The sequence below is a fragment of the Gopherus evgoodei genome, chromosome 2 (genome assembly GCF_007399415.2).
Source record: "Gopherus evgoodei ecotype Sinaloan lineage chromosome 2, rGopEvg1_v1.p, whole genome shotgun sequence".
NCBI lineage: Eukaryota > Metazoa > Chordata > Testudines > Testudinidae > Gopherus > Gopherus evgoodei.
Window position 1 is genome coordinate 40465722 of NC_044323.1, and position 26529 is coordinate 40492250.

Consider the following 26529-nt stretch of genomic DNA (forward strand, 5'->3'; position numbering starts at 1 on the left):
TCTTTGATTACCTGCTCCATTATCTTCCCTGGCACAGAAGTTAAACTAACTGGTCTGTAGTTTCCCGGGTTGTTTTTATTTCCCTTTTTATAGATGGGCACTATATTTGCCCCCTTCCAGTCTTCCGGAATCTCCCCCGTCTCCCATGATTTCCCAAAGATAATAGCTAGAGGCTCAGATACCTCTTCCATTAACTCCTTGAGTATTCTAGGATGCATTCCATCAGGCCCTGGTGACTTGCAGGCATCTAACTTTTCTAAGTGATTTTTTACTTGCTCTTTCCTTATTTTCTCTTCTAAACCTACCCTCTTCCTGTAAGCATTCACTATACTAGACATTCCTTCAGACTTCTCAGTGAAGACCGAAACAAAGAAGTCATTAAGCATCTCTGCCATTTCCAAGTCTCCCGTTACTGTTACCCCCTCCTCATTGAGCAGTGGGCCTACCCTGTCCTTAGTCTTCCTCTTGCTTCTAATGTATTGATAAAAAGTCTTCTTGTTTCCCTTTATTCCCATAGCTAGTTTGAGTTCATTTTGTGCCTTTGCTTTTCTAATCTTGCCTCTGCATTCCTGTGTTATTTGCCTATATTCATCCTTCGTGATCTGACCTAGTTTCCATTTTTTATATGACGCCTTTTTATTTTGTAGGTCATGCGAGATCTCAAGAGTAAGCCAAGGTGGTCTTTTGCCACATTTTCTATCTTTCCTAACCATCGGAATAACTTGCTTTTGGGCCCTTAATAGCGTCCCTTTGAAAAACTGCCAACTTTCCTCAGTTGTTTTTCCCCTCAGTCTTAATTCCCATGTGACCTTGCCTATCAGCTCTCTGAGCTTACCAGAATCCGCCTTCCTGAAATCCATTGTCTCTATTCTGCTGTACTCCCTTCTACCTTTCCTTAGAATTGCAAATTCTATGATTTCATGATCACTTTCACCCAAGCTTCCTTCTACTTTTAAATTCTCAACAAGTTCCTTCCTATTGGTTAAAATCAAGTCTAGAACAGCTTCCCCCCAGTAGCTTTTTCAACTTTCTGAAATAAAAAGTTGTCTTCAATGCAGTCCAGGAACTTATTGGATAGTCTGTGCCCCGCGGTGTTATTTTCCCAACATATATCTGGATAGTTGAAGTCCCCCATCACCACCAAATCTTGGGCTTTGGATGATTTTGTTAGTTGTTTGAAAAAAGCCTCATCCACCTCTTCCGCCTGATTAGGTGGCCTGTAGTAGACTCCCAGCACGACATCACCTGTGTTTTTTACCCCTTTTAGCCTAACCCAGAGACTCTCAACACTTCTGTCTCCTATGTCCATCTCCACCTCAGTCCAAGTGTGTACATTTTTAATATATAAGGCAACACCTCCTCCCTTTTTCCCCTGTCTATCCTTCCTGAGCAAACTATACCCATCCACACCAACATTCCAGTCGTGTGTATTATCCCACCAAGTTTCAGTAATGCCAATAATGTCATAGTTGTATTTATTTATTAGCACTTCCAGTTCTTCCTGCTTATTACCCATACTTCTTGCATTTGTATAAAGGCATCTAAGATACTGGTTTGATCTTGCCTCCCAGCTTTGCCCTGACCCTCCTTCCTCTCTGCCATTATAGCCCATGCTCCCTCCTGTTTCCAACCCATCTCCCAGGTCTTGTTCCCCACTTACCTGTGGGCTTTGCTCACCTGTCCCCGTCGAACCTAGTTTAAAGCCCTCCTTACTAGGTTAGCCAGTCTGTGCGCAAATAAGGCCTTTCCCCGCTTCGAAAGGTGAACGCTATCTGTTCCTAGCAGTCCTTCCTCAAACGGCATCCCGTGGTCGAGGAAGCCAAAGCCCTCCTGGCGACACCATCTTCGCAGCCAGGCATTTACCTCCACGATGCATCTGTTTCTGCCCGGACCCCTACCTTCAACAGGAAGAATCGAAGAGAATACCACCTGCGCTCCAAACTCCTTAACCCGTACTCCCAGAGCCCTGTAGTCACTCTTGATCTGCTCAGCGTCACACCTCGCAGTATCATTTGTGCCCACATGGATGAGTAGCATGGGATAGTAGTCAGAAGGCCGGATAATCCTCGACAAAGCCTCTGTAACATCTCGGATACGGGCCCCTGGCAGGCAGCATACCTCCCGGGATGAACGGTCAGGGCGACAGATGGGTGTCTCCGTCCCCCTCAGCAGAGAGTCTCCAACCACCACTACCCTACGTTTCTTAACAGTGGTGGCAGCAGACCTCCCAGCCTTAGGGGTACGAGGCTTCACCCCCTTAACTGTTGGGGGTGATTTCTTCTCTCCTGTATCAAGAAGAGCATAATGGTTATCTTTTACCACAACAGGAGGGTTCGCAGCAGCGGTGGAGCACCGCCTGCTGCTAGAAGTAACCAGCTGGCTGTGTCCACCCTGAGCCTCCTCCTCCACTGGTGTGTCAGATACACCCTGAGGCATCTCCTCCTTCACTGGAGTGTCAGTAGTCCTGTCAACTGGGACAGCACCATCAGCTGTCTCCACATGGATACTGTCTAGGAATTGCTCATGGACATAGATGTTCCTCAGCCTGGCCACCTCCTCCTGTAGCTCTCCCACCTGCTGCCTGAGAGATTCCACCAGTAGGCACCTTTCACATTGGATGCCACCCCCAGCCTGGATATATGGGACATTTTGAATGACAGAGCAAGTTAAACCCACTCTTTATAAATCCATATAGTCTTAACAAGGATATGCTATTGCCAAGGCAATCAGTGACCTGAAAACTCATGTAAAGCAAGTTACTGAAAGTCCTATGTAGTGTAGAGGAAACTGACTTTTTATTAGAGTCACAAGGGAATACACTATACCCAGACAAAGAATAGGTTGCCTGAGTCAAACTAAGACATTTTAAGTAGCTTACGTACATAAAGAGAAGAACAACAAAATAATCAAACTTCAGTAGAGTAAAAAGTTAGAACATAGTTTTCTAATCCAGTGTCTGCTTTCCATATAAGTACTGAAAAGTAACCAACTGCCCAAATACTAATGTGCTTTTATTTCCTATGCTAAAACTTCCCAAATTTCATAAAGTACTAGGTTAGGGTTGTTGATTTATCTCTAGTCAGTAACAATAAAAAGAAATATGAACAGCTAATAAAAAAAGATGCAATTCTGCCCAATTTTATTAAAACTATTATTCAGTTGTAAGAGCAGGTGATCTTTCAGAGTATTCACTTAGAATTATATTACATTATCTCTCTATAGAAACCAAAATCTTGTAATTTTTGGGCAGTTCCACCATAAATAGTATATATCATACTACCATATTGTCCATAATTCCTTCAGCATAACTCATTTAGAATAGTGTCTTTTTATGATAATATGGATGCATGATAAAGATCACTTGCCAAAATAAGGATTTGAAATACCAGTTTAGAAGCTACTTGCAATTATTTTATTTGTTTTGCCTCAGAAGTTTTTTTTATAATTATTATTTATAAATGCAGGTCTTTCATGTATATATAATACATTAGAATTCCTCTCATATGGATTATCTTGTGAAAACAAATATTTGTTAAAAATGTATTTTAAAAATATTAATCAAAGACCATGTATTTAGAAGCTGGTTTAATTACTTATCATAATCCATAACTGTTTTTTGGGGCCCTGATCCGGCACAGCATTTACCTACAGGCTTAATTTTAATCACATGAGTAGTCCTGTTGACTTCAGTACAGCTACTCATATGCAGAAGTAATTTGCTGGATCAGTGCAGGAGTGCTCAGCTTCGTGCAGGCCTGAGCCCTAACAAGACTGTTGCCCCTGTGGGCACTTTTCCCACTGCTTTTTCCTTTTGTGGAGTATGTAAAGCCCAAAACAAAAGGCAGCCACCACAGTGTCTCAGTGCATCTGGAAGGGGTGAGTTAAGCTCCCATGAAGCTGTGCAGAGGACTCCATAACAGCAGTTTGTACAGTGGTGAGGAGCGAAGAGGGAGTAGCATACGGTGAGGGCATGGCTCGTGGTTGTGTGGAATAAGTGCATCCAGAGGCGTGATGCAGATGGGTGGCTGTTCCTTAGATGTTCACTGCGCAAAGCCGATTTATCTTGCTTTCTAAATCCCTGTCTGTTCAGGACTTTCTTGCACAATAGTTACCATGCAAGCAGTGTATGTCTCTGACAGTCTGGCAACCCTATAATTACATTTAAATGATAGTCTGTGAGAGACTGTTGAGTAAACATGTATTTACAGTTTAAACCACAAACGCTCCAAAAGAGCCAAAATATAGCTTAGAATGTCAACTCTTACTATTATATGCTGGATATTTTTTGACTGCTGTAAACAAAAAAACAAGTAAAAATATGTTCAACTAATGCCAAAATCTGACTGAATTTCTCTATTCTTCCTGAGTTAAAATGAAAATTTTAGGCTCTCGCTAATGGTCCTGTCCTCCTTTTTGGATACAAAGAGCCAGATTTTCAAAAGTGGCCATCTTCATTTTGCATGCAAATGGATGCGAAATTGGAGAAGTGCCCTAGTTGTGTACCCAGAAGCCCATTGGCACTTACAAATGCATAATTTGTGCATGAAACGTAGGTGGCTGTTTCTGAAGACATTATGCCTGAAATCCTTGACTGGTTGCTCTACAGGTTGTTACTATGGATAAATCTCCTGAGAATAATCCCCAAAGATTATTTTCGGAGGCTGGTTTTGTAGTCCCAGGGTTGGTTGTGTTAATAAGAAGGCCTTTGTGTAACCTTTCAAAAGTCTATTTGTTAGTGCCAGCAAATTAACCTCCATGCTTTTCTACACTCATCAATATTGTAAAGCCTAATAGAACTTTTCATATATAATTTTTTTGTTGTTTTTAAGGTATAGTCACTATGTAGAAGGAACAGGGTCAGTGCTGCAGACAGCAGAGGATGTGCAGGTACAGGATGCATTGTGAATCATATCAGAATGATTTATTGTTAATTTTTTTCTTACTACTTTGGCTTAACTGTTCTGAATATATTATAACCAAAAATGTCTTCAAGACCAAATCTTACAGCACAGAGCAACTATCTCTCCAGATCTTCAGGTATTTCCAGTTAATTTACTATGAGTACCCAGATGGAGTATATTAAAGTCATGGTTATGTGGGAAGAATGTGAGCATGCTACTATTTTATCATTCCTGTTGCTATGCTGAATATTCACAATGAAACTTGAAAACCTTGATATGGGCTGAGTCTGTGGATAGTTTACAGCACATCAGATTTTTGCCTCTAGGGCCGTTTATGGGCCAGTTTTTGCACACAGGTGACCCTGTTCTACGGTAAAAATGTCAAACAATTAAAACTCATTGTTTTTACATTTCAAAAGTATTATATTTTGCATTGAAACACAACATTTTGAAATAGTCCACTTTTAATGTGAAGTTCACCAAAAAGTGAACATTTTAGGAAAATTTTAAAAAAATGAAATGGCAGGCTTTTTTGATGAAACATCACAGAAAAAATATTAGGTTCTCTGAAAACAGTTGTCATACATATATGGAAAAACTTCACTTTTTAATCCTTGGCCAGGATTTAAATAGCGTTTTTGGGTGTACGAGGAATGCAGTGTTGGAACATAGAGGAATATCAAAGCTGTCATGTTTAACAAAGTATTCATAGCATAATTTTAGTACAGGATGTTACTGCCTGCTTATTAAGTCATCTCTGTTCTCCAGTATTCGACTGCAGGGTATTATCCTGTGGTTGCATATTTGAATATTTGTGTAGCCTCTGACTTGAGAAAAAATGATTACCCGTTCTTGACAGCATGATGGTTTTCCTTGTAAACTGTAATTGGTGAGACATTTGAGTGCAAAAGTATAGCACAAACTATACTTTCAAACATAATGCACAGCCATACTGTTGTTTTCAGCAATGCAATCACCTTAAATTATTTCATGAAGATACCTTTGCTGTAATTTTATGTAGTCATTGTGTATCATCCATATCTGTTATTTTATACTTTCCTCACAGCTACAATCAGTGTTTAAATCCATTGAGATGCTATCAGAAGAAGAGAAGCTTATGAAATTGTCAACACTAAAACTGCGATATTTTACTCCTAGAGAAGTAGCAAATCTCCATGGATTCCCTCCAGAATTTGGTTAGTGCCTCTGAATTTCCCCTATCTCTTGTCTAGTCTTCAGAACTACAACCAGAATTGCCAAGCTAGCATTTTGAAGAAGAATGCTTCACTTTTTATGTGTGTTACTACAATATGACTTTTATGATGGATTATTATTATTTGGTGACCATTTCTCTAAACTTTTATCAGTTTTTCCTAGTTTATAAGAACAAACTTATGTGTTGTATAGCCAAATAGGCTTGTTAATGTGAACTGGGAAAAACAATGAGTTTGGAATGAAAAGTTGCTGTATTATTAAAAGGCAGTGAAGAGAGGCACTCGATTGACTTAGTTTTTGTTTCCTCTAATTTAGGGTTTGTTTGTTTTTTTGTTTCCAACACGTGAGATGCATAAAGCTGTCCATTATCATAATTCACATTCTCTTTTGACTTTAAGAATAGATTTCTTGGTGCTTTTAGCGTTCAACTGTCGGAAAAAGTAATTACAATATGGAACAATAAAAGACTAATTGTTTTGTTGCAGTCAATATTATAGGTCCCATAAGGTTAACACAGCAACATTATGAAAAATGCCCCCTTCTTTCTGGCACCTGTGACTTGCTTTCAGGAGAATGACATCATGCTTTTCTCTTTCCTGTTCTCTCCTGTTGTTGATACAAAATGATAGAGAGGTAGGAAAATGACCCAAAACAAGGCAATACTTGGGGCCTAATTCTTATATATGATGTTACAGCTCTGCCAGTGCACTGTAAAGGGGCCGTGGTGTAATGAGAATCGGGCCCTTAATGTTTTGTGGAGAAACAAACTGAAGGCAAATAGAGTCTGCATTCTCTGCCAGCATGTGCCACCAGCAGAGCAGCATCCTTAAAAAGCAAACGTGATCTAAATTATGTGAGACAAGTTCCAAAAGTGTGCACTGAGCCCTGCAAACTGTATTAGGCACTAACTCACTCCCTCTGTTGATGTTCGCTATACATAGGCCAAGGAAGTACAAAGTCTGAGATAATTTCTCCAGGCAGATGAGGGAGCAGGGTCTGAGAAAACGTGTCCAGTGTGGTCTGTCCAGTCCAAGATAAAGGAAGCCCAAGAGCCATTGCTGGTCTAGCTGGCTTATAGGTGTCTCTCTCTCTCTCTCTCTCTCTCTCTCTATAGTGTTTTAAACCTGTGTAAATCTTGAGCCTAACACAGTGAATTGCGTGGGGAATGTGGCTTTGGATCCCAGGGGAGGAATTCGGCACAAATGAGCCTTTGGAGGGGAGTGACTGCCTAAGTCTAGGTGCCAAGGAACTGGGCAGAATGGCTGGAGCTGGCAGGAGATGCTTTTCACTACAATAGTTTGCATTCAGGGACTTAATAACTGGCAGAGAAAGCTGGAACAACTCCTCCTAGCCACCTCCTAGGCATCCTCCCTTGGCTCAGCCTCTCCCAAGCAAGGAAACTTGGAAACTTTCTGAATCAGCACATTCTGGCTGCTGTGACCACATTCCCCTTCCAGACAGAATTGCCATCTCTGGAGTCTGTACTGCTAAACTGCTACCCGCCCTCCCGCCCCCGCTATCTGTGCCAGTGAAGCTGAATTAGCATAGATTGCAGGGAAAGCTGTGCTTCATGGCCGTTTGTAAAATCTTAACAATGTCTGTATTGCTCTCCGTAGGCTTGATCCAAAATCCATTGAGCTCTGTGGGAGTTATTCCAGTGGGGTGTGGCTCAGATACAGTGTGGCAGACACTTGTGTGTATTGCAGCTCTCGGTAACTGCATCAGGAAATGTTTGTGCAAGTTCCAGTAGATCAGAAGAGCAGGGACAGACCAGACTAATTTAGTCTTTGTATTGTATGTTGTCTTTGTTTTAGGCTTTCCTGACAAGATAACAATGAAGCAACGCTACCGCCTCCTGGGAAACAGTCTCAATGTACGTGTAGTGGCTAAACTGATCTCACTTCTGACTGGATGATTTTGAACCCAAACTTGATGAGTACTGTCTGGCATAGGTCCTGCTAACTCGGAATATACTTTCCTTCTTTGAGAGACTTAGTAAGAGTTGTTGCAGCTTTACAAAAATCATCATTAACATTTTAAATATCCCTGCGAAGTATCTATCTGGAATAGATTTATTCTGCTGAACAACTAGTATATCTTGAGTGCCTTTGTTTATGGAGGATCTGAACTGTTGCAGCAAACAGTTACACTGCTAAAATGGAAGTTATCAATACTTGTCCTATTTAAATTTTATTTATATCTTGTAAAATACGAACTGCAGCACTTGCCAATGAAAACAGGTAAAACCGTCACTTCATCTTAAAACAAGTCTGTCTAGAAACTGTCGTTTAAAATATGTGACTGGCAGTTATTTTAATAAAGTTAAGATAATGTGTTCTACATGTAGAAAGAATATCTTTAGCTGTAAATATTAGCTTGTTCTATTCTTTAAAAAAAAGCTACTGTGAATATCTTCTGACAATTTATTGTAATTTTGAAAAGTTTTTACAACAAATGTAACTTTTGTAAAACTGATAAGTTCAGTATTTATATATAATATTTTTTTAAATAGACCAGATGCCAAATCTAACATAAGTATCCATCTAATCTTTCTAGGTACTTATTACCCCAGCTCACAATCACGGCTGAGCCTGGTGTGAATTGTTTAATGGTAACCTAAGAAAACTTACAACCCTGACACTGACCTCACTGATCATGTGGTATCTTTTCATAGAATCATAGAATATCAGGATTGGAAGGGATCTCAGGAAGTCATCTCGTCCAACCCCCTGTTCAAAGCAGGACCAATCCCCAACTAAATCATCCCAGCCAGGGCTTTGTCAAGCCTGACCTTAAAAACCTCTAAGGAAGGAGATTCCACCACCTCTCTAGGTAACCCATTCTAGTGCTTCACAACCCTGCTACTGAAAAAGTTTTTCCTAATATCCAACCTAAACCTCCCCCACTACAACTTGAGACCATTGCTTCTTGTTCTGTCATCTGGTACCACTGAGAACAATCTAGATCCATCCTCTTTGGAACCTCCTTTCAGGTAGTTGAAAGCAGCTATCAAATCCCCCCTCATTCTTCTCTTCTGCGATTAAACAATCCCAGTTCCCTCAGCCTCTCCTCATAAGTCATGTGCTCCAGCCCTCTAATAATTTTTGTTGCCTTCTGCTGGATTTTTTCCAATTTTTCCACATCCTCCTTGTAGTGTGGGACCCAAAACTGGAAACAGTATTCCAGGTGAGGCCTCACCAATGTCGAATAGAGGGGAATGATCACGTCCCTCGATCTGCTGGCAGTGCCCCTACTTATACAGCCCAAAATGCTGTTAGCCTTCTTGCAACAAGGGCACACTGTCAACTCATATCCAGCTTCTTGTCCACTGTAACCCCTAGCCAGGGCCGGTGCAATCACTAGGCAAACTAGGCGGCCACCTAGGGCGCCAAGATTTGAGGGCGCCAAAAAGCAGTGCCCAAAATGTCTGGGATGTTTACCCGGCGCTGGCTAAATGTGTAACCTTCTTCACGCCGCTGTGCAAGGGAGTGCTGTGGCTTTGATCAGCTCCGACCGGCCGAGAAGTGATGTCATTCCTCCTCCAGCTGCTGTGGGTGCTGCGCTGCTCTGGCTCTGCCCCAGGGCCCCCACCCCTGCTCAGCCCTGCCCCAGCTCAGAACTACAACCGGGCCTGCACTCACCAGTGGCAGGAAATACAGAGACCCGGTGCCAGTCGCGCTGCCGGTGAGTGCTGGGGGGGTGTTCTCCCCTGCCCCCCAAGCCAGTCCTGCCCTCCTGCTCCCGCCCCTGCCCACAGAGGCCTGGGGCACCACCACTCCTCCTCAGGAGGGCTGCGTAGGGCCCCAGAATATCTAGGGATGACCCTAGTACCGCACCCTGCCTGCAGCTAGCCCCTGCTGCACTCCCTGCCCTGCCCGCAGCCAGCCCCATACCTCCTTGTCTCCAGCCAACCCCTGCCGCACCCCCCTGCCCGAAGCCAGCCCCACACCACCTGTCTCCAGCCAGCCCCTGCCACACCTCCCTGCCCGAAGCCAGCTAGCCCCACACCTCCTGTCTCCAGCCAAACTCTGCCGCACCTCCCTGCCCAAAGCTAGCCAGCCCCACACTCTGTCAGGTTATTCATTTATTTTCATTAAATATGTAGACTAAATAATGAAATTAATAAATTTTCAAGCCAAATGTGTATTAATTCTAATGACCAATGCCACATTATGCCGTATTCATTTTTGAAAGTTTATAAAGTGGGGGTGGGGGGTGCAAGGTGGGAGTTTCGCCTAGGACGCAAAAGATCCTTGCACTGGCCCTGCCCCTAGGTTCTTTTCTGCAGTACCACTGCCTAGCCTTTCGGTCCTTCGTCTGCAGCAGTGCATGGGATTCTTCCGTTCTAAGTGCAGGACTCTGCACTTGTCCTTGTTGAACCTCATCAGGTTTCTTTTGGCCCAATCCTCTGATTTGTCTAGGTCTCTCTGTATCCTATACCTATTTCAGTGTATCTACCACTCCTCCCAGTTTAGTGTCTTCTGCAAACTTGCTGAGGGTGCAATCCACGCCATCCTCCAGATCATTAATGAAGATATTGAATAAAACCAGCCCCAGGACTGACCACTGGGGCACTCCACTTGATACCAGCTGTCAACTAGACATGGAGCCATTGATCACTAGCTGTTGAGCCCGACAATCCAGCGAGCTTTCTATCCATCTTATAGCCCATTCATCCAGCCCATACTTCTTTAACTTGCCGGCAAGAATACTGTGGGAGACCGTATCAAAAGCTTTGCTAAAGTCAGGGAATATCATGTCCACTGCTTTCCCCTTATCTACAGAGCCAGTTATCTCGTCATATTTCTCCCTCCTGCTTCTACCACACTGTGGCCTGAGTCCCCTGCAATGTATCCTCAGTCCAGAAATAGTTTGGAAAAATCCATGGCTGCGGGGTCCATGAAGTCGGCTGGACAGGGCAGTTTAGCTGCATGCAGTCCTCTGTCTTGACCTTCTCTCCTGTGGATGCATCCACCCCTGTGCCAACTGCATGGAAGAAGGGAAAGGGAGCAGGGGCAGGGGACATGCCATTGCAGGTAGGGAATTTATCGTTTGCTTGGTTTCACTGTTTGCACTTATTCATGCACTTTTTGTTTTGGAAAGATTCTGCCGTGACTGGCACTTTGGCGTGGTAATGGCAGCAGGCCGGCTTGGCAATGAGTGAACATTGTATTGTTTTAATACAAGCTATAAATAAAGCTTTTTATGTCATCAGGAAAGTTCATTGCTATCACTGCATCTCATCTTACAATCAGTATTTAAAATAATAAAGGTAAACACATGATGAAGACCCATTAGGCATTAGTAATCAAACTCTATTCCTCTTTGCACTTAGGTACAGCAATCCACATTTCATCACTTCCTTTACGGAATCCATACAATCATCCCCCGCTCCCCTATTGCATAAGTTGTCATGCAACATACTTGGTGAATATGACCGTCAAGCCCCCCTTGTGATGGAGTGTTCATACCACACTTGCCCTGAAAGGGTTAATGCAGTCTGAGAAGGGGGCTAATTAACCTGAGGGGAATCAGTTGGCTAAGAAACCCACTGACTGAGTGAGGGAGGCCAGCTGAGAGCAACATGCTGGGTTGGTCTTACAAAAACAGGAACTTAGCAACAGAGGAGGCTGCTGGGAAGTAGGTTGTAGTCACTCCTACATATAGTCTGCAGTTGCTCCCTGGGAGGAGGGAGGGGTGAGGCAGGCAAACCCACAGGGGTTTGGGGTGGGGGTGTCACATGGTAAGGAAAGGGCTCAGGGAAAGGCAGGGAAATCCAGGAGCGAACACCTTGACTGCTGACTACATGCTGCCTGAGCCGGAGCCTGGAAGAGAGGGCAGGCCTGGGCTCTCCTGCCAGCCTTGAGGGAGTGGCACTATGTGGTAGCAAATACCCAGGATTGCCAAAGGAGGACTTTAGTACTCAGGAAGAGGAAAATGCAGATAGTGACCTGGTTGGAGAGTTGAGTCACAAGACAGCAGCAGCTCGAGGAGCAAGAGAGGGACTGCAGGTGGACAGAGAGGTGGCAGGACAGCGGGCAACTGTGGGAAGGGATGCAGCCTGGAAGCTAATCCCCAGAATGACCAGGAGGAGGCACCAGTCGAGCATCCATCTCATCCCCCCGACACTGAAGCTCCCCAATTGATTAGCCCCTTCTCTCCCACCAGCACAATCATAGAGGTACTATTCCCCCACTTCCTTTGGGCCATGCAAGTCCACAGTGAGAACACAAAGCACCCCAGAGTTCTGTTCTCCATGTGCATCCACCCATGATAGCTGCACTTTGTTTGCCTGAGGGTACTAATTCAGTAGCCTCTTGCTGTCATAGGTCTATTCAGAAGGAAATATCTCACCTATGGCTTCACAAAGATTGTGATGAGCACAGCAACCTACAGTCAGGCTGACAGCATTGATGACACTGGCATCCAGATGGGTCTGTAAAGCTCCCTAACAGGATTTCAATCTGCCAAAAGCACATTCAACAACCAATCTCCACCTGAGTATAATTAAACCTTTTGCCAGAGCCTCTGACATCACAGAATGGTTTCATTAGCCAAGACAAAAGGGAGTATGCAGGGTCGCCTGAATAGTTGTGTTGAAAGTAATTCCATTTGTGACATTGTCATTTGGTGGGAATAGTGTCCCATCTGTCCATTAATGTAGACTCCCAATCAGAAAATCTGTAGCATTGTGAACTCTACCGTGCAGCCCAGGTCAACATTCATAAACCACCTCTGGTCTATGAGGGCCTGCATAATAATGGAATAGTACCCTTTGTAATTTAGGTACTTATGTACTCCTTGAGGAGGACAAACTATGGGCACAGAAGTCCCATCAATGGCCCCGACACAGTAAGGGAACTCCATTCTACAGTAGTTAACTCAGGAATATCTTTTGTCTGCCACCTTGGGGTAAATACATGCCTCAGAAATCTCTGCAACCACTTTACCCACAGTTGACTTTCCTACTGCAAACTGGTGACAGTGGACCTGTAGAAGTCTAGGGTAGCCAACTTCCAGACAGCTACAGCAACCCGCTTCTGGACTGGCAAAGGTGCCTCATGCGTGTGTCTTTATGCTGGAGGGTCACAAAGCTGCTCATGAAGCTCCAGAGATGTAGCTTTCTCCATGCTTAAGTTCTGGACATACTGCTAGTCATCTCTAGTTTGCATGGCCATGTGATCCCCCCAGTCTGATGCCTGGATGCCAGAGAGGGTTCCACCTGGGAGTACAATTCCTGAACTAGAGCTCCTGTTGGATAAATAAGGTGGGACTGGATTGTGCAGCCACCTGGCTGCTGTGGCAAGCAGGCTGTCAATGGCAGGCAGCAAAGAGTCAGCTCGCCACTGAAATAGACTCACCCAAGGACTGATGTAATGAGTTGGAGCAGGAATGGGATATGTGGAAGGCACAGGCTCTGACTGCTAGCGCCTAGCCGTCTTCCCTCTCTGTAGCTGCAGTACAGATGGCAGCAGCAGAGGAGGAGCAGGAGCGGGTGGAAGTAGAGAATGCCGCTCTAAGCCAGGTAGTTACCTGCCTGAAGGATCTGGTCCTGGAGGGGTCCGCCTGGGAGAACAGGGCCCAGGGGGCTTATTCAGCCCAGGTCACCGCCGTTGGGGTGAAAATCCAGGGGGATGTGGGACCATATGATGATTGGGACAGGGATGTCTGGTGTGATCCAGATCCCCCAGATCTGGACTCCAGGTGGCCGGACCCCAGAAACCACGGACAACTCAAACGAACAGGGTCTGCTGCGATGCGAGCACTGTGCTAATTTGTTTCTAAGCTGCTATCTTTCAGCCTCTAAACCGAAACATCAGGAGAGCTAGTACCAGCTGAAGAGTTACAGAAATACCATGGTTAATAGTGCTCTGGCAAAGTCTGTGTTGCATGTTCTGTGTTCCATGTTCTGTGTCTGTCTCTGGTGGGTGTCCTGTGCTAACACTGGGTCCAGAAAGAGAGGGAATACTACACTTAACAGGGTAAATGCCTTTTCCTCTCTCTATTTCCTTCATCTCCAACCAAATTATCAATCAGCTCCACGTCTGTCCAAAAGACTTTAGTCCCCAATACATCAGGTTTATTTTTTGTTAGGTTCTCTAATAATCATTTTGTTGTTAAGTTTTGTTATTGATACTGGCATGCCTACAAATCTTATTTGTTGTGTGTACTTAAGGGTTAGGATTGACTTTTATTGTTTAATGGCTATTGCAGCCTCAAACTTGAGCCTCATTTTGTTTGTCAATATACCCAATTATTGTAATGGTGATGGTTTTACTGTATTCCCAGTTATTATTGTGATTGCATTTGTGTTTATATTATATCTGATGTTAGTCAGTTGTAATGGTTTTAGTTTTATTTATCTGGTTATGACTGATGGTTTGTTTGCAACAGATCACCTGTGCCCTACAATGACAACTACTGTAATGATCATAGATCAAGGGGCAGAGCTTTGTAGGAGCAGCAGTGATCTGTATGCTCTGTATAACCTGTATGCTCAAAAGGTCTGTTACACTTTCCCCCCCAACTTTATCTCTTTTCCCTCTTTGAATACCTGTGAAGTGGCTTCCCCCCCCCCCTTCCTGGAATGCTTGTGAGATGAATGGGCTGGTTGAACAGCTGGAAGATTAGAAGAGTTCCCAGGCAGACAAGATGTCTGGGACTCTAATTAGGCAGCACTCAGACACCCATTGCATGGACACTGCATGGACACTGGCTGAGATGGAGTGTGACCAACCAGATGCAGCCAAGTCATCTCTAGTCGCAGGCCATGAGGAGCAGATCCTTAAAAGTAGAAGGGGCCATGTGCTCAGCAGTGCACTCACAAGCTTGTACCTCCTGTGAAGCCCTTCGCCCGGACTGCCTGGCCTGTGGTTTGCTGTGTTGCATTCCATCGTGCCTCGGGAAGACTTACCTTCATCGCACCGTCCATCACTGTACTGTGGGACACTTACCTTAAAGGATCCTGACATCTCCAGTGCTGTGCCTGTCCTGGGAGCGTGAGTATGCGAGTGTGAATGTGACCCCCGCCCCTCCCCTTTCTTTTGAACTTAGCTATCAGTATAATAAACGTGCTGCTTTCTGCCAAACTCTGGTGGGTCATTAGTCCTCCTGAAGCTTACTAGCTGGCCCAATTTCGGGTAACAATAGCAACCCGCTTTTGGATCAGCAAAGGTGGCCTCATGCATGTCTTTATGCTGGAGGGTTAGGGCAAGCTGCTCATAAAGCTCCAGAGATGTAGCTTTCTTTATGCTGAAGTTCTGGACATACTGCTAGTCATCCCTGGTCTGCATGACCATGTGATCCCACCAGTCTGTGCTTGTGGCCCTGCACCAGAAGGACCAGTCTGTGTAGGGAGTGGGAGCATCAACAGCTGTACTGGTGTAATGATTTCATCAGCCAGCATGAGTCTGCCATGCCTGGGTGTTGGTGCTGGTACTCCTCTTGCTCCATCATATCCTCTGTCAGTTGCCTGTGGTAGTCCAGAAAAGGCTGCTGAAATGTCCAATACCCCATGGAAGCTCTGCCCATTTCCTGACCCAAGAGTGAAAGCACAAGCAAGAGAAATCCTTGAAAAGGGGCCTTCGCCATGTTGCTTGGCAGGCTGTGTGGGCTGGCTGTTCAAACTTCCTGTCGTGCAAAGTGGGCAGTAAAGTTTTCTCACAGTGCACCACAGTCAAAGGGTGGTGGGTGCTAGGGCATCCAAGATGTATTTAGTTTGACTCAGGTCTGCATGCTGTTGTGATGTGGATGACAGAGCTCCAGGTTTAGGTCTCGGTTAGAAAATTCTTAATGTAGGGTTAACCATCAGTGCCCCAGGTTCTCCAACATGGGTCAGCTGCCTCGAGTCTCACTAACCTTGGGCTTACATTGCAGTGTAGACATACTATCTGACGGCAGGGGCAGGACATTCTTGTGAAAAGCTGTGGGCTGCTGAGCTCTCCTCTTAGATGAGGATGAAACCTAGATCCATTTCTTTACTTGGTCTCTTGCACTAATAGAGTAGCATAGGAGTCACCAAACTTACTCCGAGCCACCTACAACAATCTTCAGAAGTTCAAGAGCCAGGCACACCTGCCAGGAGCCGGAGGTCGGAGAGCTTCAGCCTTGCTTCTACCGAAGCCCCGAGCCCTGACAGGTGTGTCCTGCAGGGCTGCAGCCCCAACATGCCCTTCCCCGCAGGGCAGAAGCCCTGAGACCCCACTCCCTGCTGAGCAGAAGTGTCTACCACACCACCAAGGCAGAGATCCCAAGCTGCCCCCCAGTCTGGTAGGTGGAGAATGAGGGGCGCGGAATGTGTGTGGGAGGAGGGGGGGCTCCGCGAGCCACACTTTAATGGTAACAGAGCTGCATGTGGCTTGCAAGACACAGTTTGGCCACCCCTGGAGTGGCAGAAGGACCCTACAACATTCTCCTGGATAATCTACTATAAATCAAGGATAGGGCAAGGAGTTTGTCCTATTTTGAACAGAATTTGTTTTGACCCATAGTTTTATCATCAGCCCTACATACTGCGTAGATGGAGTGTGTTAGAAACATATCTGACAACAAGATCAGTAACTGCCCTGTAATTGTACAGTGAAGACAAAGTTAATAAGCAATAGGTTTTTACCGCTAGTGGACTTAAAGTAAAGAGAATCTTTGTTCCTCTTTGGAGCGATCTCCATGAGTACGAGCAAATATAGATGTATTTATGATTTATTTTTTAAAATGGTATAATTTAATAATGGCTTATGGCAAGCTGCTAAAGTGACCATTCATGCTGCAAAGTTTAGGCACCATGAGTCTGATATTTAGGAATAAATAGTGCTATCTTATCTATGAGGGCTATAAGTGTGGATCAGCTGGAGAATGTAAAGCTCAAAAGCAACATGCAGTTAAAGTGAAATTCGAGAAAGCAATTCAGAAAGAGAATTTGTTATTGCAGAGTTTTTAAAAAAATTGTTTTAATGTCTCAGATCAACTGTGCATACACAGCAGCTATTCATACATTTGTACACATAATGAAACTCTATTTTAAGTTATCTTAATGCCATGTTACATGGCCACACAATCTGTGCTTAGTAGAAGTCATCTTTAAAATGCAGTTTTACTCTGAAAAGTGATTATGTAAAAATGGTGGCTCATTACCCAACAGATCTGTTCTTTTACCACATATTACTTTGACCTCACAGATTTCAGTGTCAAGAACACATTTTTACTGTTTTTCTCCTGTTAGACATGCAGAATCAATGCAACTAGATTGAGTGAACTGGATTTCCTGTTCCATTTAGTGCATTATTATTGAGCTCCATTGAGCTGCAGCTGTATAATCCCATGGATGGTAGTGCTAATTCCCTTTTTTTTTTTTCCAGCATCCCCAGTAATAAACGGTGTATAGGCCAGATTAGGCCCACATCTTCTCCACTAATTTGCAGCCCTGTTAACTCTACATGACGTCCTCTGATACCTATACAATTCCATTGCCTCCCAAGGGATGGTATAAGGGTAAGTAATTAGAACTTGGAAGACAACTTTTATGGATGATGCACAAGAAGAATAGATTCCAGTTCTCACTGTCTCAGCATTTTTGCTCTGCAGTGATAAAATGAGTAAAACACAGTCTGTGGTGCTGGAACAATTTTTATAATGGGAGCCATTGAACCAAACCCTGTATATAATGGAAACCACTTCAACCCAGGGGGTGCTGCAAACCCTCCCCCCCAGTTCTAGCACCTATGAACGCAGTTCACGTTACTTTACTTAAGTCAGAAGATAAGACTGAATATACACAGGGAGTAGATAAAGAGGAAGGTGGTGTAATCTTTACTGAGTCACTTTTCAGTATAGAACCATACTTGAAAAACTTGCCAATTGTCTTAATTAATATCTTAGTTATCTAAACAAATTTTATGTAATTTGTAGTAGTCAAGAAATTTTCTATACTCATTATAAAGAAAATTCAGTAATACTGCAGATAAACTATTTATCTAGCACATATGTAAAAGTGATTAATGAATGTAATCATTGTCTTCTCTAAAGAGAATTTTGAATCCTGATGCAGACTTTTCCAAAACTTGGCGATATTTGGATCTGGGGTTGGTTCAGGATCATATCAAGTCCTGTAGTTTCAGTTACAGCAACAAATGACTAAAACAAATAAACACATCATAAATTGTTATAGTATCTCAGTAGTGAGCTATTCATCCCATATTCATCCTCTGATTTCTCTACAGCTCACAAAATTGTTAGATGTGCAAACTGCTGTTAACTATTTGGGTAAATTGACCACCTTTATAAATATTAGATTCCCTTCCATTTCCTTTCTTAATTTGTTTAAAGTCAAAACCCATTACAAGACTAATATATCTTGCTTCATGGATACTTGAAACCACTTATGGGTTTTGTGCACCGTCTTGAAAGAATATGCTTAAATCAATAGAGATTCCATTTTTTGCACTTGTGAAGGTGCATCCAGCACTACTGGGCAGTCTCAGACAAATCGTCTCTCAAGTAAAACCGCACAGGAAAGGAATCTAGGGGAAATAATAGTGGAGTACAAACAGGTAGGAATAAAGCTTAAATTGAGCTGCAGTTTGTGCACCAAATTCAGCCATCATTTCCGTCCTTGCAAACATGGATTTAGCAGTGTTAACATTTTCACTTTAAAAAAAAAAGGGGCGAGGGGACAAACTGTGTTTCCCTAGTTAATATCTAGTTTGAATAGGTAACTGATATATCCAGAGTACATGAGTAACTAAATAATGAATTGTGAAACTTTAGCAGTCTAAAATACTTGAATTCTTTTGATAAATATTATATATACCCCTGTTTATTTGATTGTCATGGGGAAGAGTCTGTCATGGTGTAATGGACTTATTTGCATGTCTCAGGAAAAAAAATACAGAGACTTCAGATAGCCGGCCATCTATCAACACTTATGAGACAGTGCCTGGACTGTTCTCTTTGATAGTCTACCTCCGCCCCTGGCATGCCCACCAGATGAATTTGGCAAAGAGTGGGAGGAGGGGGCAGTATATGGACACCGAGAACCTGCCTGATTTAAACAAGACTGTCCCTGAAGCTGAAGGGTGGCAGCCACACAGAGATTAGAAAGGTATTGATTGTCTCTCCACCCCACCCCAGACTGAGGATTGGGGTGTCTGCTAAATCTTGGGTAAGATGCATGTAGGTCTTCTGTTGTTTTAACCCTTTTCTCTGTTATGTCCCTGTGGATTAATAAATACTTTGTTGGAAGAAGCTGTTCTGATTCTTTGTATTACCTCGCCGTCATAGCTCCAAAGGGAATCCGGGCAGGTAGCAGCAGAGCCTGCTGAGTGATGGCAGTTGAGGTGCTGTAGTAGCCTGGAGACTCAGTATAAAACAGGTGTCAGTGGCAGGGTTCCACCCTGAGAGAAGTGAAAGCACAAGGCCTCACTTGGAAGGGTGCCCACAGAGACTGAGTGAGGGGTCAAAGGGACAGCTAACCTTGAACCATAACAATTATCTTAATGAAATATGTAAATAACAGAAATAATCGGAATGAGCATACTATTCACTGCATTGACTCATCTTTCTCCAGTAATACATCAATAACTCCTTGTAATGCACACAAAATGAGTAGAGGAAAGTGTGACGGGTTGGATCACAGAACCCCCCTTGGGAGCTGCTACCCGATATGCCAAGACTACCTCTGCTCCTGTTTTCCCTGCCAGCTTAGGACTCCAGCACCCTGTCTTGCTGAGCCAGACGCGCCCGTCTGCTCCAACAAAGATCCAGGGTCTGACTTACTTGTCCCAAAGCTGCAGGCTTCACTGAAAGCAGCTAACAGAAATGTTCCTGTCTTTAACACTCAGATGCCCAACTCCCAATGGGGTCTAAACCCAAATAAATCCATTTTACCCTATATAAAGCTTAGGCAGGGTAAACTCGTAAATTGTTCGTCCTCTATAACACTGACAGAGAAATATGCACAGTTGTTTGCTCCCCCAGATATTAATACATACTCTGAGTTAATAAGTAAAAAGTGATTTTATTAAATACAGAAAGTAGGATTTAAGTGGTTCCAAGTAGTAACAGACAGAACAAAGTAAGTCACCAAGCAAAATAAAATAAAACACGCAAATCTATCTCTAATCAAACTGAATACAGATAAGATCCTCACTAGTTCCAGAATGCTCCCTTTTACAGACTAATCTCCTTTTAGCCTGGGTCCAGCAATCATTCACACCCCTTGCACATTGTCCTTTGTTCCAGTTTCTTTTCAAGTATCATGGGGGGTAGAGAGGCTCTCTCTTTAGCCAGCTGAAGATAAAATGGAGGGTTCTCCCAGGGATTTAAATAGACTTTCTCTTGTGGGTGGAGACCCCCTCCTCACTCCTATGCAAAGTCCAGCTTTAAGATGGAGTTTAGGAGTCACCTGGGCAAGTCACACGTCCATGCACAACTCACAGGTTTTACAGGTAGCAGCCATTGTTTACATGCTACCTTGAATACCTTGAACTTCCTTAAGTAGACTTCTTATGTGGATTGGAGCATTCCAAAATCCATTGTCCTTTAAGTGTTTCTTGATTAGGTATTTAATTTCAACATTCCTTTTTCCAGGAACTGACCAAATGCTCTATTAAGGTTATTTAGAAATCAAGTCAGTACACAGTCAACATTCATAAATTCGAATACAAAAATGATACATGCATACAAATAGGATTAATACATCCCTAATGTTTTCCCACACTTAGGACCTGATCCATTTTTAAACAGAAAAATGCACCTTCTATCACATTCTTGATAGAAGGCCTGTTCACCAAAAATAAAATGAAAATATTTTCTTTGTTTCATATTTTGGTCTATGTGTGGAATTGATGCAATTGCAAGATATTCTTAACCTAAGATACAGTATGGAGTTTGGAAGTAAAACACAAGAATGATTAGTACATAAGAATCTCAAAAAACTGAGTGTGCTCATTATATTTGAGTATTTCAAGTATTTGTACTGTATACATTTTAAAAATATATTAAGTTCTATTTAATTTATAATAAACTTCAGTAAAGAAATATGAATATACCTATAGTAAAACATGTGGGGCATTTAAGCTATGTGCTTATCGTGCTTACACACTTCAGCATACACTACTATTTATTAGTTGTGATAGCACCTAGGAGTCTGAGACATGTGTTAGTCATTTTACAAACACATAATACAAAGATGGTCTCTGTCCCAAAGATCTTACAGTCTACTGATCAGACTGAATCATTTCAATAAACAAGCTGGGAAATTAAGAGATAGGAGGATGGATCCATTAGGAACTGCAGGGGTGTTATCCCAGAAGACTGAATATGAAAAATGGAAGTTTGTAAGACCAACTGAGGCCCATGAGAAAATAATGCCAATGTGTTAGAAATAGGGATTAACTATAGCAGGGCAGGTGTGGGAAGGCCTGTGTGACTGTGTGACTAAAAAGAAGACAAAACATAAACCTGATTTGAAGAAAGGAATTAAAGAGGAAGTGGAAATAGGAATCAACCACAGAGGTTCATAAAGGGTAGTTAGAGGAGTGGAGCCAGCCAGCCATCCTGCAGGCCACAGGGGAATCCCTTCCAAAGAGACATCTAAAGGTAAGGAAGGAGATGGTCATGGGTCTCTTCTGGGTGACAGATGGGCAGGGGAACCATTAGAAGGCAAAACTCACCTGTTCCACAAACAAAAAAAAATCCATATTTTGCATAGGGTTCATTACAGGTTTGCTGGTAATTCTTGGGTTCCAGACTAATTTCTGAGTCATGTGTTCTCAATCTTGGGGTCATGACCACCCTCCCTTTCTTTATGGCTATATCAGGAGAAGGGTCTGTAAATCTTTTTCTTTTGTAACATGAGGCCACATTATGAAAAACCTGAGAGCAACAGGTCTAGGTATTTCAGGGGGTGTATAAACCACTGAAAGGCATGATTTGTATAATTCTATCATATTAATAGTAATACCGCTCCATATGACCTTGGTATGGCCATTTTTTGAATATTGGAATATAGTTTCAGCACTATGTTATAAAAAGGAGATTGTTAGAGAGAATTCAAGGCACAGAAGATAAAAGGATTAGAAGGCATGACCCTTGTTGAGAGGCTAAAGGAAATGAATACCTACTACTTGGAGAAAAGTCAACAGAGTGGAGCTGTAACTGTTTGCAAATATTTGGGAAGCAACATCAAGGAAACTAAGGAATTTTTCCCCTGATGTTAAACTGCAAAACAACAAATAATGGCTTGAAAAAAGGAAAAATATAGGTGAAACACTAGGGGTATATATATCTTTTCATTAAAAATTAACTGAATGTAGTGTTGGGGAAAGGCCCCAGACTGACAGGTTTGGAAAGAGAAATCCTCCATTTACTCACCAGGCCACTGAATGAGTACAGCAGTGCTACTCACTCACCTTCCATGCTTCCATTCTGACTTAGATGGGTTATCTTTCAAGATGACTGGATAATTCAATCTTAATGTAGATTGAATCCTTGAATCTTTCTGAGTCCAAACAAGTGCTGGTTATGATGGCAGGTTTGTGCTGCGAGCGTATCCATAAGTAGATGGAGCCCACCATTTCATTTCATGTAAGCCACTAGTAGAATCATAAGATGGTGGTAACTTTCAGAATTTCAACAGAATCCTAGAGACAAAATGTTCCATGTCCTATTGCCAAGTCCTGGAACAATCTTCTCTTTAGAAATATTTTCTCAGCTATGATGTCAATGAGGTAATGGAATGATCTGCTAATTTGTCTCTATTTATAATGAACAGGCCCTATTCTTTAGCCAGAGATTTGCTATTTTTCCACTCGGTCCCTCCAAAAAGTATCCCCTTGTCCAATGTAATTCAATAAAATTAAGAGGTGTGGGATCTATTTTTCCTTTCCCAAATGTCCCTGTTTGTCATTTTCCAAATTTGGCAGGCAAGAGGCACATTCACTAGAGGTACTTGAGGACTCTAGATAAAATCTTGAAGGTCTAATGAAGAGGAAAATCCTACTCTGTGCAGAGGTTTGGACTAGATGACCAGGAGGCCCTTTCCAGTATGTCGTCACTATAGAGTCAAATTCACTCTTCCTTCTGTCCAGCCGCCTTCTAAGTCATGGGACGTATGCATGAGAGGGTGAGAAAGAAAAGGGAGCTCACTTCTCCCTCTTTGGACAAGCAACACCTGCCCTCACCTTCTCTGCCATCCTCTGGATTTCAGTATGTTAGTGAGAGAGGGCTGGTTCAATGACTTGTATTCTTAAACCAGCAGAAATAGATGATGTTCATCCAGTATTCTAAAGGAATGAGCGGAGGACAGCTAGGATTTTGTGGAGCTACACAGAAGGTCTGGACTGTAAGTAGTGTGTCAGCATGTGACAGACCTGGTGAAGGAAAGCCCTTGCAGCACACATTCATTCAACCAGCCTGCTCTCAATTTCACTGGCTCAGATGACCAGTACCTCTCAGTCTACAGGGGCTAAAACACCAGGGACAAAACATCTTTGTTAGTAGAAGTGAGACAGACACCAGGACAGGTACTCAGGGTGGTTGCAACGATGTTTCGTGCCCTTGGTGAAATTTCCACCTTGCGCCCCCCTGAGCCCTGTGGCAGCTCTCCGCCCCTCCTCTGCCCTAAGGTACCCCTCATGGCAGTTCCCCACTCCCCCACCCTGAAGGCTCCCCCCTGCAGCAGCTCCCCTCCTCCACCCTGTGGCACCCCGCCCCCCTGCGGCAGCTCCCTCCGCCCCGGGGAGCCGTGCAGCAGCTCCCTGCCCCAGCTCAACTCTGCTCCACCTCCTCCCCGAGCACGCCGTCGCCGCTCCACTTCTCCAGCCTCCCAGGCTTGCGGCGTCAACCAGCTGTTTGGTGCCGCAAGCCTGGGAGGGAGAGAATCAGAGTGGGGCGGCATGCTCAGGGAGGAGGCAGAGCAGAGGTGAGCTGGGGCGGGGAGCTCCCCTGCGTGTCACCCCCACCCGACTTGCTGCAGGCGGCCCTCCCCGCACTCCCCTGCCCCAGCTCCTTCTGCCTAAATGCCAACGATGACTGGGGGGACTGAAGATCCAGCCTCCGCAGTCGCCATGAAAGGACCCAAAATGCCGCCCACCAAATGCTAGTGCACCAGGTGACCACCTAGGTTGCCTAATGGGTGGCACCAGCCCTGCAGGTACTCCCCTAGTTTCAGAGACACATGATAACTCTTCCTGCCCTGTTGTCTCCCAAAGAGCTGTGCAGGGCTAACTGAATGAAGAATTTGGCCTGCAGAATTTTTATTGCTGGTGAATACACAGAGGCAGCAGGAACCCATTTTCACTCTTCTATTCCAGGATGTGGTTTCAGAGCCAAAAGGAAGCAAAAAAATTTTAAAAATATTAATGAGGGCAGATCTTCAGCTGATGTTAGCTGTCATAACTCCTTTGAGGTGAATGACAATTGACATCAGCTGGGACACCACCCCTGGCATTTATACTTGTAAACCAGGCCCATTTGTTCTGCAAAAGACAATGATCATGGTGTCTCCTCACGCCATTTTTTACAGAGTCACTTCTGTGAGTAGAACCTCCCTTTGAATTCTGTAGTTGATTTTGATGCAGTATCATTCTTGGTTAAAACTACAGACGTACGCCAACTGTTTTTAGATTTGTTGTAGTTTGTACCCTATGGATTTTATACTATGGGTTTTTAAAAACCATTTTTTAATGTTTGTAGGCACATAAGCAAAATTAATAGTTACACATTCAACCACAAGAAAAGATGGGGGGGAAAAACCATAGAAAATCTTGTTGAAAAGTGTTAGGCACTGTATAAATCATTCTAAGGATCTGGTTCTCTAATGTTGTATCATAAATGTTAGTTGGCTGAGCAAAGTGAAGTGCTACACCTAATGTAGCAGCATTTACCTATCTGTCTGTAATGCAATGACATTAGAACACCACATATGATCAGTTCCAAAATTTCAAGGAATGTTCCAGTCATCAGTGAGCAGAACCCTTTTGCTTTTGGTGAAAACTGGAAAATTAGAAGGGAGAAAATGGAGAGCAGAGGGAGCCCCTTGTATCTGATTCTACAGACAGACAGAAAAGAAATAAGAATTGTGCGGAGAAGGGACTCACACAGAGACCTTGGCATGGGGGTGGGGGATGGGAGAAAATGGGAGTGCCTACAGAAACCCTGGCAGCTGGGAGAATGGGCTTATAGGAGGAACAGAGGACAATGAGGGGCATACATGTCCCCTTGATGGAGGGAAAATGGGGGAAAATAATATAGGGAAAGGGGCAAGGGAACCCAAAGTTCTTGGTGTGTCAGAGAGAGGAGGGGAGGAACACACAGAGCTTCTGGCATCGGGGTGAGAATGTGGGATCCTGACTGGGGGAAGAGGGAGGAATGAGGGACTCACAGATTCCCTGGCATGAAGGGAAGGGTTGCTGGGAATCTCTGAAGCAGAGGGGACCAGAAAGGTGGCTAGGGAGCTGGTGAGGGTAGGGAGGAGAGAGATTGGAAGAAAGCAAGGAACCTCTGGTATGTGCAAAGACAGCAAGTGCAACCTTCTAGTTAGTATCTGTTCATTCAGTCACATGTCAATTTAAAACAGCCTTATTTGGTTAAAAGATATATTTTGTTGTTGATGTTCAGTTTGATTCTGTGTATTGCTATCAGGTCACTCCTGTCATTTGTCCAATTAATTATTTTAAGAAGGGCTGGAAACCTCTCCTTTTATGCAAATAGTCATTTGGTGACCAATATGACTTTTATGTTCCATAAAGACAATCATCTAGGATTTTTATTGATGCCCAGAATCCTGAAACTTGCAGTGAAACATGCAGTAGTGCTGTGGTGTTTCTTTTGCCTCATCAGCTACATATTCAAGTAGACTTCAGTAGTGCTTCATTGTTGCAAAGGTCAAAGAGATAATGATTAAATCAAGGGAGATTGTTTTTATCACTTGAGTTTTTCTTTTTTTAAAAAAGAAAAGAAAAGGAAAATGTCAAAGTTTTTTAAAAAGGGAAAAAGTCCATTTCATTTTTAGGTCACTTATATAGTTTCAATACTTAAGTATATTAATTCAGTTATGGCTCACCCACTCTGGGGCAAATAAGCAGAATGAGCACTACTAGGAGTGCACTGAGGATCTTGCAAGAGCAAAGTGCACCTGTGAAGCTCTCAAAACTAACATTCTGCACTGGAGGTTTCAGTCTAACTTGCCACACATCCCAGGAAGGTTGGTAACAAGCAATGCTTCGGTCAGCTTCTGTCCCTTGGCTTCTGGCTGCCTTCTTAATACTTTCTGGATTAAGCTGTGAATCCAAATATTATGAAAAAAAGAGGCAGAAAAGGAGCATTTCTGATGAACAGTAAGTACCATCGTTGGTGTCACTTACAAATAGATCTGTTCACATGGTGAGGTTTTAAATACCAGGAATGGGAATAGAAA

At 43.4% G+C, this 26529-nt stretch overlaps 1 protein-coding gene across 7 annotated transcripts in view; it reads left to right on the forward strand.

The window, feature by feature from the left end:
- The window catches only part of TRDMT1 (tRNA aspartic acid methyltransferase 1), a 55050-nt gene extending 35698 nt beyond the window's left edge, over nucleotides 1–19352 (forward strand). For 4 of the 7 annotated variants that reach the window (XM_030550444.1, XM_030550446.1, XM_030550448.1 and 1 more), the window contains 3 exons: nucleotides 4830–4887; nucleotides 5968–6097; nucleotides 7931–8505. In XM_030550444.1, the coding sequence (XP_030406304.1) occupies nucleotides 4830–4887; nucleotides 5968–6097; nucleotides 7931–8031 (289 nt within the window). In that variant the 3' untranslated portion in view covers nucleotides 8032–8505. Of the gene's footprint in view, nucleotides 1–4829; nucleotides 4888–5967; nucleotides 6098–7930; nucleotides 8506–17470 lie in introns of those variants that run through there. The other 3 variants (XR_003998776.1, XM_030550445.1, XR_003998777.1) reach the window with 3 other exon arrangements.
- Nucleotides 19353–26529: the final 7177 nt, after the last annotated feature.